The sequence below is a fragment of the Globicephala melas genome, chromosome 1 (genome assembly GCF_963455315.2).
Source record: "Globicephala melas chromosome 1, mGloMel1.2, whole genome shotgun sequence".
Classification (NCBI taxonomy): domain Eukaryota; kingdom Metazoa; phylum Chordata; class Mammalia; order Artiodactyla; family Delphinidae; genus Globicephala; species Globicephala melas.
The window spans coordinates 5469001-5484189 of NC_083314.1; the positions used below are offsets into that span (position 1 = coordinate 5469001).

The 15189-nt window shown below is 36.4% G+C and overlaps 2 protein-coding genes across 3 annotated transcripts in view; one reads left to right on the forward strand and one right to left on the reverse strand.

Moving 5' to 3' along the window:
- The window catches only part of CFH (complement factor H), a 125209-nt gene that overhangs the window by 78441 nt on the left and 31579 nt on the right, over window positions 1–15189 (reverse strand). For both annotated transcript variants that reach the window (XM_060294655.2, XM_030884113.3), the window contains exons 4-8: window positions 13935–14162; window positions 6060–6245; window positions 5517–5622; window positions 1904–1980; window positions 181–372 (exon numbers count right to left, since the gene is read on the reverse strand). In XM_060294655.2, the coding sequence (XP_060150638.1) occupies window positions 181–372; window positions 1904–1980; window positions 5517–5622; window positions 6060–6245; window positions 13935–13992 (619 nt within the window). In that variant the 5' untranslated portion in view covers window positions 13993–14162. The remainder of the gene's footprint in view (window positions 1–180; window positions 373–1903; window positions 1981–5516; window positions 5623–6059; window positions 6246–13934; window positions 14163–15189) is intronic.
- KCNT2 (potassium sodium-activated channel subfamily T member 2) overlaps window positions 11633–15189 on the forward strand; it is a 405220-nt gene continuing 401663 nt past the window's right edge. Inside the window, exon 1 of the mRNA XM_060294948.1 lies at window positions 11633–11753. The gene's annotated coding sequence lies outside the window, so the exon portion shown is untranslated. The remainder of the gene's footprint in view (window positions 11754–15189) is intronic.

A 15189-nucleotide genomic window follows, 5' to 3' on the forward strand; every position in this document is an offset into this window, starting at 1 on the left:
AGGTAAAATAGATGACACGTGTAAAGAACTTAGATCACTTACTGGGAAATAGTAAGTGCTGAATAAATGCTAGTGAGTTAGTATTTCTCAGATTCTGTAGGATGCACAGTGTTTTGAAAGGCATATTTTCATGAAAAAAACTAAACTCATTCAAATAATCAAACAGTAAGTGTATCTTACCTACACATTTCGGTTTTTCTCCACTCCAAATACCATCTGTTGAGCAATGTATTTGTTTAGGTCCATCAAGTACGTAGCCTGAATTACATTCAAACTGTATTGCTTGTCCAAAAACATATACTTGGTCTGGGTCCAGGGCACCACTGAAAAATTTCCCATTCTCTGGTTCTGTTACTGGTAAACACTTAACAACTGAAAAAATAAATATAAATTTTTTTAACAGAATTGGAAAATTTTATTATGAAAAATGAGTATATAGAAATATAACATATATATAACCAATAGCAAGATTGGAGAAAATTAAATTTTTTAAAGATGTATTTGATATACCTGTTAGCCAGAAATAAATTCTACTAAGTAAAAAAAACCCCAAAAAACAAACAAAAGAAAACTGTAAGTTTATCTCTGATTCTTTTCTATGAGAGTGAACAAAGAAAATTACTACTTTGAATTTTTGAATGACAGTTTATATATTTTGTAGTAGCAAACAAGTGTTTCTTAAATAATTGAGAAATATAAAGTTTGGGATAATTAAATACAAAATTTCCATTTAAGTCCCACAATAATGTAAAACTGTATCCCTAAAAGGTGTAAAAGCAAACTTTCTGATTATGTTTATTTCAATAAATAAATAGTTTTTAATTTTCCTTTTTCCATATCAAAATAACTTGAGCACTTTTTTGATTTTCCTTAATATTTTCCAGTATCCCTTAGCTTATGATATTCAATCTTTATTTTACAATGATCACCCAGGATGCTTGTTAAATGGAAATTCTATGGCTGCCCTATCACCCCAGGGATACTGATTCCATACATCTTTACTAACCAAAAACTTCAGTTTCTAAGAAGCACCCCAGGTGATTCCAATGTGGATGTTCCTCAGAACATTGATGTCCTTCCCCTCATTTCCGCAGATGAAAAATCCACTCTCTTTTTCAGACAACGGGATTTTTGAGTCATCATGTTTTTTCTCCTCCCCCTCCCCCCTCCCCTTTTCCCTCTTCCGCTTCCTCCTTGTTTTTCTCTCTCTTTCTCTGTCTCCCTTTCCTTCTCTCTTCTTCTCCCTCTCTCCTTACTCCTCACCATGGAACTTTGAAAAACAATTCTGATTGATCTCTTATTTTCATGATGACTAGAGACTGGAATTACTAGTTCAAAATTTGGGAACAGGATGTACATTTTCTCATTCTCATTGTTTGCTTTATGGATCAGTAAGAAAGGACAGAGGTCTTCCTTAGTTCCTGCCTCTTTTCAGTACAACTAAGACCAGAGGAAAACTCCCCTTGCCAGGCAAGAGGGAGGAGGTGGCTAAATCATGTTCTCCACTTCAGCCGCTACCAGAGATCCCTGCACTGGGGTCGTTATTTGGGCAAGTGCCTCTTCATGAATAAAGTTGAAATTCTCAGCTTCATTTTGATGTGATACTTGTGTTATTTCTAGTGGTTAGAATCCAAAAGGAAAAAAAAATAGATTTTTCTAATCTGTAATACATTAACCATTAGATCAGATGAGCCTGTATTTATATTTGGTTATTGAAACACATAATAATGTAGCAATAAAAGGACTAGATATCCACTCTGTACTACAGTAGAATCCACAAAAATAATTTGAGTAAGAAATATTTAATTATAGACTTTATGAATATTTGATGTAAGACATTTCAAAAAATCCTAATATTTTAAGTATATGTTTTAATATACTTGTAAATCAGTTTTACATCTACCTTCACATATGGGAATATTATTGGTCCATCCATCTGATTCACATTCACGGAAATTCACCTCGCCCAGCATCTGATACCTGAAAACCAACAATAACGGAGTTGTGAGCTAATGCGTGTTTATGCCCAGTTTTAAGTTTGATACCATTTCATGGAAAATTAACAGCATATACTTCCCTCCTTCCTTTCTTAAGAAAGGCCCTCAAACCCTCAGGTGTATGGACTTGGAATAATCATAACCCTTGGTTCATGACACAAACTCATTACTGTTTCATGCACAATGCACTTTTATTCCTTCATTAATTTATTTTTTCACTAATGAGGTACATTTAACAATGTAATAAGCTCCACGAACAATCACCAAAAACAGAAGATAAAAACATGATAGTAAACAGCAGGTCACTGTATGTCACCCCCGTCCACTCTTTTTCCATATTTCTATCCATACTCCTACCCTCCATGATTGTGATATTTTCTGGATGCTTTGGGCTTTTTACATGATCAAGGATAGTGCTAACAAAAATGTCTTAGTGTGGCTTATTTTCAGCACTGGTCTCCATCTCCCTATCTCCATCCCCGAGATCCGAGATGCTTTCCAGAGTGCAGTCACTGAGTCAAGTTGGCTTACAGAAGTCATTCAGTGTCGAATTATAGTAACTCATCAAGTCTGATCTTAAAACCAAAGATGCTGTACTTTAACGCAAGGTCCTTGGGCAGGTGTACAGTGTCCAGTCATCCCCAGATGCTTCAGATGAAGGCAAAGCATCCTTCTCAATATTTATTACATTGGACGGTTGGAGGCAAAAAACAAAACAAACAAACAAAACCTTTTTCTCAAAAAATAAATAATGGAAGGCATTTTGATAACCACAAAAGAGAATTTTGAAAAATGGTCTTTCATGAACTTCTAAAGAATTCTACGTGGACAAATGTTTCCTTTGTCTGCAAATAAGAGTTGTTCTGCAAATTACACAAGTAAAAGAAATTTTCTCCTTCAAAAAACACTGTGTCTTTCTTGGACTGGGATTGATTTGTTCCTAATTCTCTACAGCAAGAAAACATTTCAACAGAGTAAATGGGAGTCACAGAACTTGGAGTCAAACTTTTACTCTGTGCCTCTGTCACACGAAGGAACAAAATAATCGGTTATTAAAGGTTCTTCTCTGGTTCCTCTCTTGGCTCTACCTTATAACGGAGAAAGATGATTTCCTGGTGAAGATTTTCCATCTACACCAGGGACTCATCCACTCGCCCAAATCTCTCTCAGGAGTTCTGCAAAATTCTACACAAAACCGCCTAGCGTCACCAGCAAAGCCCATTCACAATTCCTGGGGAATAAAACTAGAATCTGGGGAATAAATCTAACCTTTCCCCCTCCCCCACCCCCGCTGTGCTTAGTCTAGTTTCACTGGCTCACAGGGTCGCACCTGCAGAGGAATTGCACCTGGCTCTTCAAACTAGAGTTCCTCCTTCAAAATGGCTGCCCCTAAACTTCAGCTTAGGGCCATGTGCAGACCCTGCACACGACACTCCATCCAAGATGGCGGCATCAGGCCGTGTGCAGAGGTGCTGCACCCAGCACTGTGGTCTGGATCCTGAGCAGAGCGGCTGCCCTGCCCCCTCCCAGCTGACAAGACCCTATAAAGCAGCCCTGCTCACTTGCAACCTGTTGGGAGAATGAAGCATTCCTGTGCTGTACAGTAGGTCCTTATTAATTATCTATTTTATATATAGTAGTGTGCATATGTCAATCCCAATCTCCCAATTTATCCCTCCCCACTCCCCTTCCCGCCTCCCCAGTAACCATAAGATTGTTTTCTACATCTGTGACTCTATTTCTGTTTTGTAAATAGGTTCATTGATACCCTTTTTTAAGATTCCATATAAAAACAATATCATATGATATTTTTCCTTCTCTGTCTGACTTACTTCACTCAGTATGACAATCTGACCTATATGTGAATAGAATCTAAAAGAGGGGATATATGTATATGTATAACTGATTCACTTTGCTGTACCGCAGAAACTAACACAACATTGTAAATCAACTATACTCCAATAAAAAATAATATTTTTAAAAATGAAGCTTTCCTTTGCTTCTGAACCCAACTCAGTCTCATTCTATTGGCTGAAAGAACACCGGGCAGAAGGACCCTTGTTAAGACGACTCGAAAAGGTCAGTAATGCTAGGGCCCATGTACATCGAGGGAGAGAGAAAGATAGAGAGATTGTCCAAATGTTGGTTTGGAGAAAAGTAAGGGCTTGTGTTTCTGCAACCCCAAGCTGGCAAAATACAAGAAACACTGTGCAGAGGGCCTCTTATAAGACTCCCTCCCTGTAGGAGGATCAAACTGGTCTTCCATATTGAGTATTCTGGTAAGTGGCTAGTATTCAGCTAAATGGGTACATAGCAGACAAAAGGGGGATGGGACAAGGGGACACACAGGGTGGGTTTGCTGGCAGAAACCGTGGGTACAGTAAACCCACTCTATGTTCACATTCCAGTATTGGGTCAGAAGACTTATATCCCCTCTGATGCTGACCTTACAACAGTCCAAGGACTTTTATTTCACTGACAAATATCTAGTCCTGTTGAAAGCCCAAGCTGGGTGGTGGAAACAGTTGCTCTTACAGGGTCTATGACAGTTTATCCATAGTTAATACAAGATGAACGTGGCAAAGATGAGTTAAACAGAGCCAGAGTCAAAGCATGTATGTCACTAACCTCTTTATTATAGATATTATAATTATAAATATATTTATTACTGAGATTTTATAAATATTATTTATTACTGAGATTCAGGGAATCTAGTAGGAGAAGTTTATGAGTTTTGACCCCTTTTGCTAGGTCAAGGGTGGAACTTAAAGGGACAAGAGTAGCCTGGATTGGAAAGGGATATTTCAGAGATTGGGGCAAAAACTCTTTGAAAAATCTCCCTCTGGTAGTGACCAAGGAGAGACTAAGTTATAAGAACTAATACTTATTGGGTGTTTACAATATCCCAGGAACTCTTCTAAGGGCCACAAGCGTGTGTCGTATTTATTTCTCCCACCAATCCTGTGATGCACTTGATATGTTTCTGCTTTTATAAGTGAGGACATGGGAGTAAAGAGATATTTTAAAAATATACATATAGTTATTAAGTGGTAGAGTTTTGGAATATAGGCTTACTCCAAAGCCTAAGCTTTAAAATATTTTATTCTACTGCCTCAATTCAAGAAATAAATGGAAAGAGAATAATGATTCCATGTGTAATTTCTTGATCCCCCTGACATATCAAACTCCTATAATACTCTGCACATAATAGAATGTAGTGAGGGCTCACTGCAGTGAATTTTTATTTATATGCATGCTATTTTCCCACTCTCCTATAACTACACTCTCCCAGAGTAATCATAATTCATTTTAATTTTTCAGTGTTGAGGAGATGATAATTGTATCAATATATAATCATTTCCATGATAGTTTAAATTTTCAGGTTGCTTGTATGTTACTTATAAATATGTTCATAGAAAAATATAGTAACCTTAAACACATAAATTAGTACAGTTTCTATTTACTATTTCCATTATGAATTATCTGAATTAGAAGCCTCTTTTTCTATTGGCTACATACCCCTCATCACAGGTATAAACAACCTTTGCACCGTATTCAAACCGAGTTCCTACTGCAAGATGGAAAGAACCAAATGGAGTGTCTCCAGGGTGTCCGCAGGGCTTTTCTAAAATTAAAAAAAAAGGATGTAATGTTAGTATGCAGCACGGGGAGTAACAATTTACATGAGTTTGAGGACAGGGATATTTGATATTGTATTAAAGGACAGAATTGAAAATATGCAAAAGTGAAAAATGGCAAAGTTATCTGTACCTTTTGGAAGATGACAACACCTTGTTAAGAATAATGACAAGAATTTGAAAAAGAATAGATACTTGTGTATGTATAAATGAATCACTTTGCTGTACACCTGAAACTAACACAACATTGTGAATAAACTATACTCCAATATAAAATGAAAAGTTAAAAAGAAAATAATGAGGATGCATCATTTTGTATTTAAATGACAATAGTGATAGAATTCAGCCAGCGTTTCCATAGTAGCACCCAGCATTTTCACAACTAAAAGTTTTCACAGATTTCACAAATGTAGGAACGACTTACTCTGACATATCCTCGAAGGATGAAGAGATTGCCACTTTCCATCCTTGCATACCATTACAATACTCCCAAGACTTCTGTACCCAGGGCGGCATTTATACGTAGCCCGAGTGCCCTCTGGATATGTTTGTTCAGTCCAAGAACCTGACAGAATTTCTGTTTCTCTTCTTGGAGGGGGTTCTTGACAATCTACAAAAAAATTAAAACACAATAGGTGTTTAAATAACTATTAAAAATGCAGTAGGTTTAGGTTATTTTTTATTAAAAAAGAAACTATACAGGTCCATCCAAATGTAAGTCTTTTCTTTTTTTTAATTTACTAGTTTACTAGTTTGTTATGAAAGGATACAACTCAGGAACAGCCAGATAGAAGAGATGCATAGGGCAAGACTTGGAAGAAGGGGTGTGGAGGGCCAGGTGTGTCACTCTCCCAGCACCTCCCTGTGTTCACCAACCTGGAAGCTTCCAAATGCCATTCTTTAGAGATTTTTATGGAGGCTTCATTACACAGCCACGATTGATCAAATCGCTGGCCCTTGGTGACTGACTAAACCTCCAGTTCTGCCTCCCTTCCCAGAACCCCTGAGACTGGGGACTGGGGGAGGGTGGGGAGGGTGGGGCTAAAAGTTCCAACCTTCTAATCAAGTGGTTGGTTCCTCCTGGCAACCAGCCCCCATCATTTGGTTCTCTAGGGCCTTTCCAAAAATCACCTCATTAACATAAACTTAGGTGTGGTTGAAAGAGGCTTGTTGTGAATAACAAAAGACACTACTTTCACCTCTGATCCTCTGGAGCTATTTCAGGACTGAGAACAAAAGACCAAAAATTATCAACCAAAGATACTTCCTTTGCTCTGTATTCATTAGGAAATTATAAGAGTTTTGGAGCTGTGTGCCAGGAACCATGGATTAAGGCCAAAATGTATATTTCTTATTATTAATCATAATATCACTGTTAGCCTTCATTTATCTGCAAATGTAAGTCTTAATATATATAAGATATATATTTTACTGTACAGAAATTAAATCTACATAGATTTGTAAGAATAACTTTCCAGATAAATAATTATACTTTACTATATTATTCTTAACTGCTGCACCGCATTCTCTAATACTATTCTTTTTTAAATTCAGGAAATATTGGGCACTAATAAAAGCTCTGAAGGAAAAAAAAAATGGATAAAGAGAGAAAATATCTGCTCTCAAAGTGTTTTCACTCTAGTAAGGAGGTTAGTTATTAACTACAAATTCAAAGAGATAATGTGTCCGGGTTTCCGAAATCTTCATCAAGCTCTTGTACCGGCTGCTATACTCCTATTCTGTATTATCTCTTGAAGCTCAGTAACCTTGGAACTGGAGAGGTCAAGTGTATTGTGTAAATGTGATTGACAATCTCAAATTGAAACCCACTCTGGCAGGTTAGCAATTAGAAACCAGTGGAGGTGAAATGGAATAAAATTGAATCCTTACTTTTTTCAGAAAATTGTAGTTATGAACAGACATATATAATAGGTACGTGTATATAGACGGTTAAAAAGTATTAAAGAAGAGCAAAAATATAATTACCATAAATATTACGGTAATGTTTTCTTCTAAAAGAAAGGAAGGGGTATTAATCTAGAAGAAACGCAAGGGTATTTGGGGGATGCTGGGAATGCTCTACTTCTTGACATGGGTAATTATAACTATTTTAAAATACAGTACATTCATATTTTATTCACTCATATACTTCACAATAAAGATACTAAAGTAATAGAATCTGCATGTACCGTATGATTCTTTTTTTCCAAAAAAGTAATTCCTTAACAAAATGACATATAAAGAAGGGAATACATAAAATTAGTAATGAAGCTCATGCCTACTGATTATAATTGCTAATCTTTTTAATACTTCTTGCTGCTTAGTTTAGATACAACTACCCTTGATATTAGGGTGATTTCATTAGTTGACTTTTAACATATTACTTTTAAATTGGCAAATTCAGATACTTCTCACCATATATATATTTATTGATATAATTTTCATTGTTAAACTCCTTTTCTTACTTGGTTTTATAAGAATGGTTTAACATTCTATTCTAGAATTTCTTTTTGTAAAGGCAAGGGGAAAAAATAATCAACGGAGCTGGATCCCATTACAAACACATTCTACATTTCGTAGAACAGAAACTCCATATGAAACTTCATTTTTGTGTAATAAATAGCACTTGTGTGGGCTTTCATATGCACTAATTTTTCTCTGACTTTTTTGCAAATGTTTAGCACATTTGTTAGGAAACTTTGTAATCGATGATTCCACATTAGTTTTGATTTCTAAAATTTAAGTAAACATACTTTTACTCCACTAGATGGTGCTAACACCCTACCATAAAACAACACAAACCGCCTGCGCCTCTTCCTACCAGCAACTGTCTTTCCCCAAAAAAGCCCGAGTTTTTGGGTTTGTTTTTTCAACTTAAGGATCATGTTTTTACATGGAAATTTTGTGTTTAACTACAGGATAATATGTGTGTTTTCCACTTTCTAAATTCAGATCCATTTCATGGCGTTTAGGTTACTGGAAAAATTAATTAGTTAAATTTCAAATGTAGATGCCAACATTGTGAGTGGAGTTGAACCACTTTTCACTAATATATTAACATTTTGATAAACTTAATTCCTATCCTTTTATTAAGCTCATGCAAGGAAAAAAGTAATAAAATTTTCTTATCAATTAACTTATTCAATTTAAATGATTTTTATTAAAGCAATGCATTTACCCAAAGAGTAATCATGTGTGTTACTTGCTTTTAACACCCAGACATAAAAGACAAGGATACACCTCTTTCATACTGTCTTTCTACCAGATTCTCACAATATTTACTCTGTGTATACATATTTACTACATATAAAGAGCTCTCATATTCATTACATTTTTTACTTCAAATGATATTTTAAAACTCTGGTGCTTTTTCCACAAACTTTATTTATTTATTTATTTTGGTGTATTTTTCTTTATTTTTTTATTGGAGTAAAACTGCTTTACAATGTTGTGTTAGCTTCTGCTGTATAATGAAGCAATGGACAAAGGATTAATCTCCAAATATACAAACAGCTCACGGAGCTTTCAGCCACTTCCTTCAAGTGGTCCACTTACCTCTAGGCAAGGTAGGCAAGACACCCCACTACCCCATCTCTGTTATTTCCTCTCAGCACCTACTTTACTTCCTTCACAACATAATTCATGGTTCATAGTTATGTTTATGTACCTATCCTCGCATCAGAATGTAACTTCCCCAAGAATAAGGACCGTCACCACAATCCGTCAAAACCTACCCATGATGTCATCGCAACCCTGATATATTTCTCTCTCTTCATTGTACCTCTTACAAACCAACTTCTTAGCACCACCCTACTCCATCCTTTCATTCCAATTTGAGCATCTTGCCTTCCCTAAGTGACCCTACAGTGTTTTCAGTTATCTCCATCAAAATACTTTATATGATAAAATACAATAATCGTCCCTTCTGTTTTGCCTCCTAAGTGACCTCCTGTCGGAAAGTGCTTGTTACGGTGCCTGGTACTTACTTAGCAGTCACTCGAAAGAAAAAAGATGATCATTGAATGAGCAAATAAATAGATGAATGAATGGATGAGTGAATGTGAAGCTATCCCGAAGACTTTCAATTTTATCTGTAGATTATGGATAACCTGGGGAAAAGGCATTGTAGACGGCAACAAACATAAAAGATAAGATAAGGGAACAAATGTTTAGTGCACTTAAACCTCTGTTGCATGAACCCAAGAAATCTAACATCTGTAAAATTCCATTCTACCTCCTATGTGTCCTATGTTGGAATGTATGTTATACTTTTTGAAGTCAGGAATCATTTTAATTTAGCTCAAAAAACTTCGGGGAACCTTTGAAGGAGCATTTCTATAATCACTTTTCTATCTGTTACAGTTCTGTTTAACAAGGGTTAGGAGAAACTTGGCTCTCTCGGTCAAAATGTCAAAACAAATAAAAGTGCTCTGTCACTTCTTTTTCTTTCCCTTTCTTTTTATTAGTTTTGTGATTTTTTTCTCTGTCCCATTACTTTACTCTCTCTGAATCATTTTTTATAGTGTTTCCTTATAACCTTAAGCTAGAACGTAACACTTTAGTTTTTCAGGGGCATAGCGTCCGTTTTGTACACTGTGTTCTGAGACTGGTTAAAGCTGTTAAGAAGTGGGCAAAGTGCACGTTAGTTAAGTGAGCACGGGGTAGGCTGGTTGGCAAACTCTCACAGGCAGGCAGGTGGGGATGGTGTGTGGGGTGAGGAGAAGGAAACAGAGCTGGGAAGAAGGAAACATGCCCAAGGCTGTGAAACCGTCAGGGATGGAGGGGATAAACAAGTGGGCCAACTCGGACCGAGGCTCCAGCCCTAGCACCCAAAGGCCCCAAATAAAGAATGCTCCCTAAACTGTGCTTCCACGTATATTTGAAAACTTACTTCTAGCTAAGAATACTGTTAGCAATACTTAAATAATTTAGTTCTAATTTGAAATTACGTGCAGGCAGAAGAGTAGCAAGTGCATCCCCAGGCTGTGCCTAAACTTAAAGTCAGCAAGGCTCTCGCTCTCGTGACATTCCTGGGGGTGTTTCCTCTACCCCTGGTCAAAGTACCCACGAGACTGCTTCCCCTATCAGATCTTCCTTCCTGAGAAAACCTCATCTTCCAGGACTGCTGGGTCCTGTTTTTACCTCATCCTCATTCATTTCTACCTCTGCCCATTAAAATTGTTGCAGAAAATTTATCAGACAGAAAACTTACTGTGGATAATAATTCACATAATTGTGGTGCATAATACTAAATTTAACTGTCCCAACTCTTACTCAGAGTATTGTCACTCCACATAAGTTTCAGACTGGTTGAGTTTATGGTATTATTAATAGGTAAAACATTTTAGGAGAAGGGAAGATGTTGAAGACAATTGGGCCATTGCTCCACTTTAGATCCCACCGTATAGGTAAATACCCACACTACTACCTCTGAAAATGTGGGATTTTTTTGGAGATGGGGAATTCTTATGTATCACACTGGAACTGAAACATAGAATTTAGGATTATAAACCGCTATCACAAGTTTTCTGGATTAGATGAATATACATAATATTCACATCTATCCTTAAAAAAGAGTAACTTTTATGAATTTATAATTAATTCTTATGATCATAATATAGATTTTTTTGTATTAGTTAATTCAAATTCAAAACCATCTTGTACTTGAAACAATATAGTAAAAAGAAATAAATTCTCCTCTCTCTGTTGGAATAGAAGCTCTCTGATATGTAACATATTTCAGGTTCTGAAAGAACATTTTTGCCCTTTAAACCTCCAGAATTAGGAAACACATCTCTCCAAACAACATAGCCAGCATGCACTTGGACATATTTCAATTGTGTTTTGATTTATTTACTTTAAGCAGCCTGGAATTTTGGGGCCGTGGCTAATTTCAAAGAGTATACGCTTTTTGGATCTTAAATCTAAAAGTTCTTGAAAAGCTTGGTCACAAGATATTCCAGAAGGCAGAAACGATGTGGTATAACTCAGGAACGGTTACTCTGAACTCTGTAAATCTGACCCGGCTCTTAGTAGCCTGGGGTGAACTACCCGGCACGCAGCTGACGTTCTTATACAGCTAGGGATGAAGACGCAGACCACCCATTGCGTTAAAAAGGTACTGCTTGGTCTCCAATATCCTTTTCTAAAAAGGGGGAAAAAATAGAAAGTTGAGCTTATAAATTCTTGCTGTTGTTTACTACTCCTCTTTAGTAGTGATTAGTATTTTTGAGGAATGTTCACTCTTAACAGGATGGAGACCACTTAGGAAAGGCTGAAATGCAGTTTCTAGTTGAGTAAAGCAGATCGTGAGAGTATACACAACCGTCTTTTCTCACTTTCTCAACTTAGCATTCAGTATTCAGTTTAGGATTTCTCAGTTTCTCAATTTGTATTCCATCGTCATTTCTACGTGGGAGACAAAAACAGAGGCAAATGTTGAAGGAGATGTGGATAGTTTTAAGGATCAAGGCCACTCTGTTGAGTAAAACTTCTGTTAGGGCTAGACTGATGGAATTGGTTGTGCGTTGTGTGTGCTTTTGGGAAAGCCATGAGGCTAATGTAAGTGTTACTTTAAATACCAAATCTGTACTTTATCTGGGAAGTGGCCAGATTTACAGCCACTCTCACTGTAATGCGTGTAGTGCTAAAGCTCAATTCACCAGCAGAAACTGCTGTCACATTCCAACATACGTTCATGAGATATAAAATACAAGTGAAATGAATCAGCTGGAATCAATTAGGGACGCAGGGAGTTTTAAAATCACTATTATTTACTTTTTATCACTTACACTTTGTAGCACCCAATTTTAATAATATGTCAAATTCCACTTTGTCATCACTGAAACAGTTTCATTAAATTTAGCATGGGTTCTTAGCTTTAAACCTGAGCTAGGAACCAAACAAGTCTTCAGTGCATGACAAATGCAATCTATGTAAAACCTCAGCAAACAATATGGAAATCGTGAAGCACTAAGAGTATTCCTATTAAAGAAAAGACAAAAACACTTGTGTAAAGAAAAAGATGTTTGCTATTGGTAACATTAACATTGCTCCAGAACTCTTTGCCAATATAGTCATATTTTGGTATATTGTGTTGTAATATTAGTTATTATTAGTTGTAATGTTCTTATGGACAGGGAAATGATTGTACACCTAGTTTAAAAAGTGGCTGGATATAAGGTTTACAAGCTAAAAATCAAGCAATAGCATATTAGTGTGTATAACTGAGAAAAAGACTATCTTTCAAAAACTCTTAAACACATTTGAGAAAAGCCTGAAAAAAATTACTAAAGGATACAACTTAAAAAAGACATCTGGCTTTATTTTCTAGATTGAAAGACCCTCAAGGACAGGGGTTTTGTTTTGTTTTGTTTGCTAATATTCCTCACTGCCTAGAGGTTGACTTGAAATAAGCATTCAATTGAAATTTGTTGACCTAGTGAAGAATGTTGGGAATTTATGAATAACTTAAAAAAATGTCAGTCAAACATGTATCACATTATTGGTTACCTATCATGAACTAGGAAACCAAATTTGCTCCAAGAAGAAACTTTTTCATCTATCAAGGAAAAGTGATAGAAGTAAATTTAATTATCCATAAATTCTTACTGGTATCAGCAAAAAACTCCTGCACTCAGATTCACTACTCCTAAAGGCTTTCCTACTAGCATATCTTATACCAACCATAGGGGAAGAAAATCCTATTGAGTAACTTTTACAAAGGTTGCATATTCAATTTTTTTTCAAATTTATACATTTTCATTCAAACGATACAAGTGATGGCTGTCTCCAAGACTTTTAAAGCCATGGCAATATCAATTGTAAATGATAAATCAATTTTTCTTTAGCAAGAGTTCACATCTCTATCTGAAATAAGTCCAATCATTGCAGCTTGAAGGCTTTTATTGTCTAATTCATTTTCTTGTTCTATGTTCACCTACTTCTTAATACATTCACATAGGCATTTTGGTGAAAATTCTAGGCAAAAAAATTAAATTACATTTTATGATAATCACAAGGGAAATGATCATGACATGTCACATTTTTTGAAGATAATTATTAAAACATTTTCTGAACTTCTACATTAAATAAAATTATGATGAATAATTAGATGTGCCATTCAAATAAGCTGCTTATATTTTTCAAACTGAACAGTGTCAAAAGCATCTCACATACTAGGCTACAGCACAGTAATTAAACACATTTTCTAGACCAAATTTTCATTACCACCGTAAAAAGCATGTAAGCAAATGTTTTGCAATATAGAAAAAAAAAAGCCTTCCTTTTTTAATCTTACCTTTTGCGACACAAACAGTCCATAACATAAACCACACAACTGTTGCTGGAAATCTCATGTTGGGGACCCTTCAGGGGCACATCTAGTAGTTGACAGTGCTTAACACTGTGTCAGGCTCTCCTCTGTTAAAAACTACGGAAAGTGCAGGAAACTACTTGCTCCAAAAGGAAGTCCAAACCCAGCTTAGGGATTAAAGCCATTGCTAGATGTCCCGCCCATCAGAAACTTCTGCAAAGTAAAAGAAAACAATCAGCCAGGAGCCCCAGCAGTGCCAGAGTTTGAGCCTGCACTCCCACTGAAAGCTAATGTCCTGACCTGCCCTTGCTTTGTTTTTATAAAACCCAGGCATGTTCTTCACTGGAAACGTTCAGGTTCTTGGAATGTGCATAACTGGTGATATTCTCTGCATTTCATAAACCCTCCAATTATTTAGACCCCATTCAGATCTACCGTCGGTAGACCTCAGAAGATTTAAATAAATAAATAAATAAAAGCTCTTTCGGAAATCATTTACAGAACTTGAGGTTAGGCAATGCTTTCACAATCAAGACCCAGACAACAGAACTAAACTTTGGCAGGAAGGCAGCGCTGGTTGATTTGGGGAGACTGCTTCACCTGCAGTCCATGAAATTAGTCTTTTAAGGACTTGTTATAAATGTGTGTATAAAGCAACAGGCTCACTCTCCTTAGGTATGAATGAGTTTAATAATTCAAAAATCAAGAAACTGAAATGCTGAATTTTTTAAACTTTGTACTGAAATATAATATGCGTAAAGAGAATGTAAGCAAATGGTTTGCTGAATACGGAGAAAGTGAAGACACACGTGCTAAGAGCACAGAGGTGAAGAACAGCAGTCTCTGAGGAAAGGCCCAGCCCCCGCTTCAGTCCCCCCTCTCCCCTGCCCCATGACACACTCTCCTGATCTCTGTGAACAGGGGGCAGATTTGCCTGGTTTTGTACTTTGTATACATCAGAGAATAAGACATTTATTCTTTTGTGCTTGGAGCCTTCCATTAAAAACTATGTTTAGATTATTCCAGCACACTGTTGGGTGTTGCTGTAGATTATTAACCCTTATTGCTGTATGATATTCAATTCTTCGAATATGCCACATTTTATTTATCTGTGTGTCTGTCAGTGGGCATCTGGGTAGCTTCTAGTTTGGAGACAATGCACATAGTTCTGCTGTGAACATCAAATTATGAGGTTTTGGGGAAACACGTGTTCTCATTTCTGATGAGTACATACCTAGGA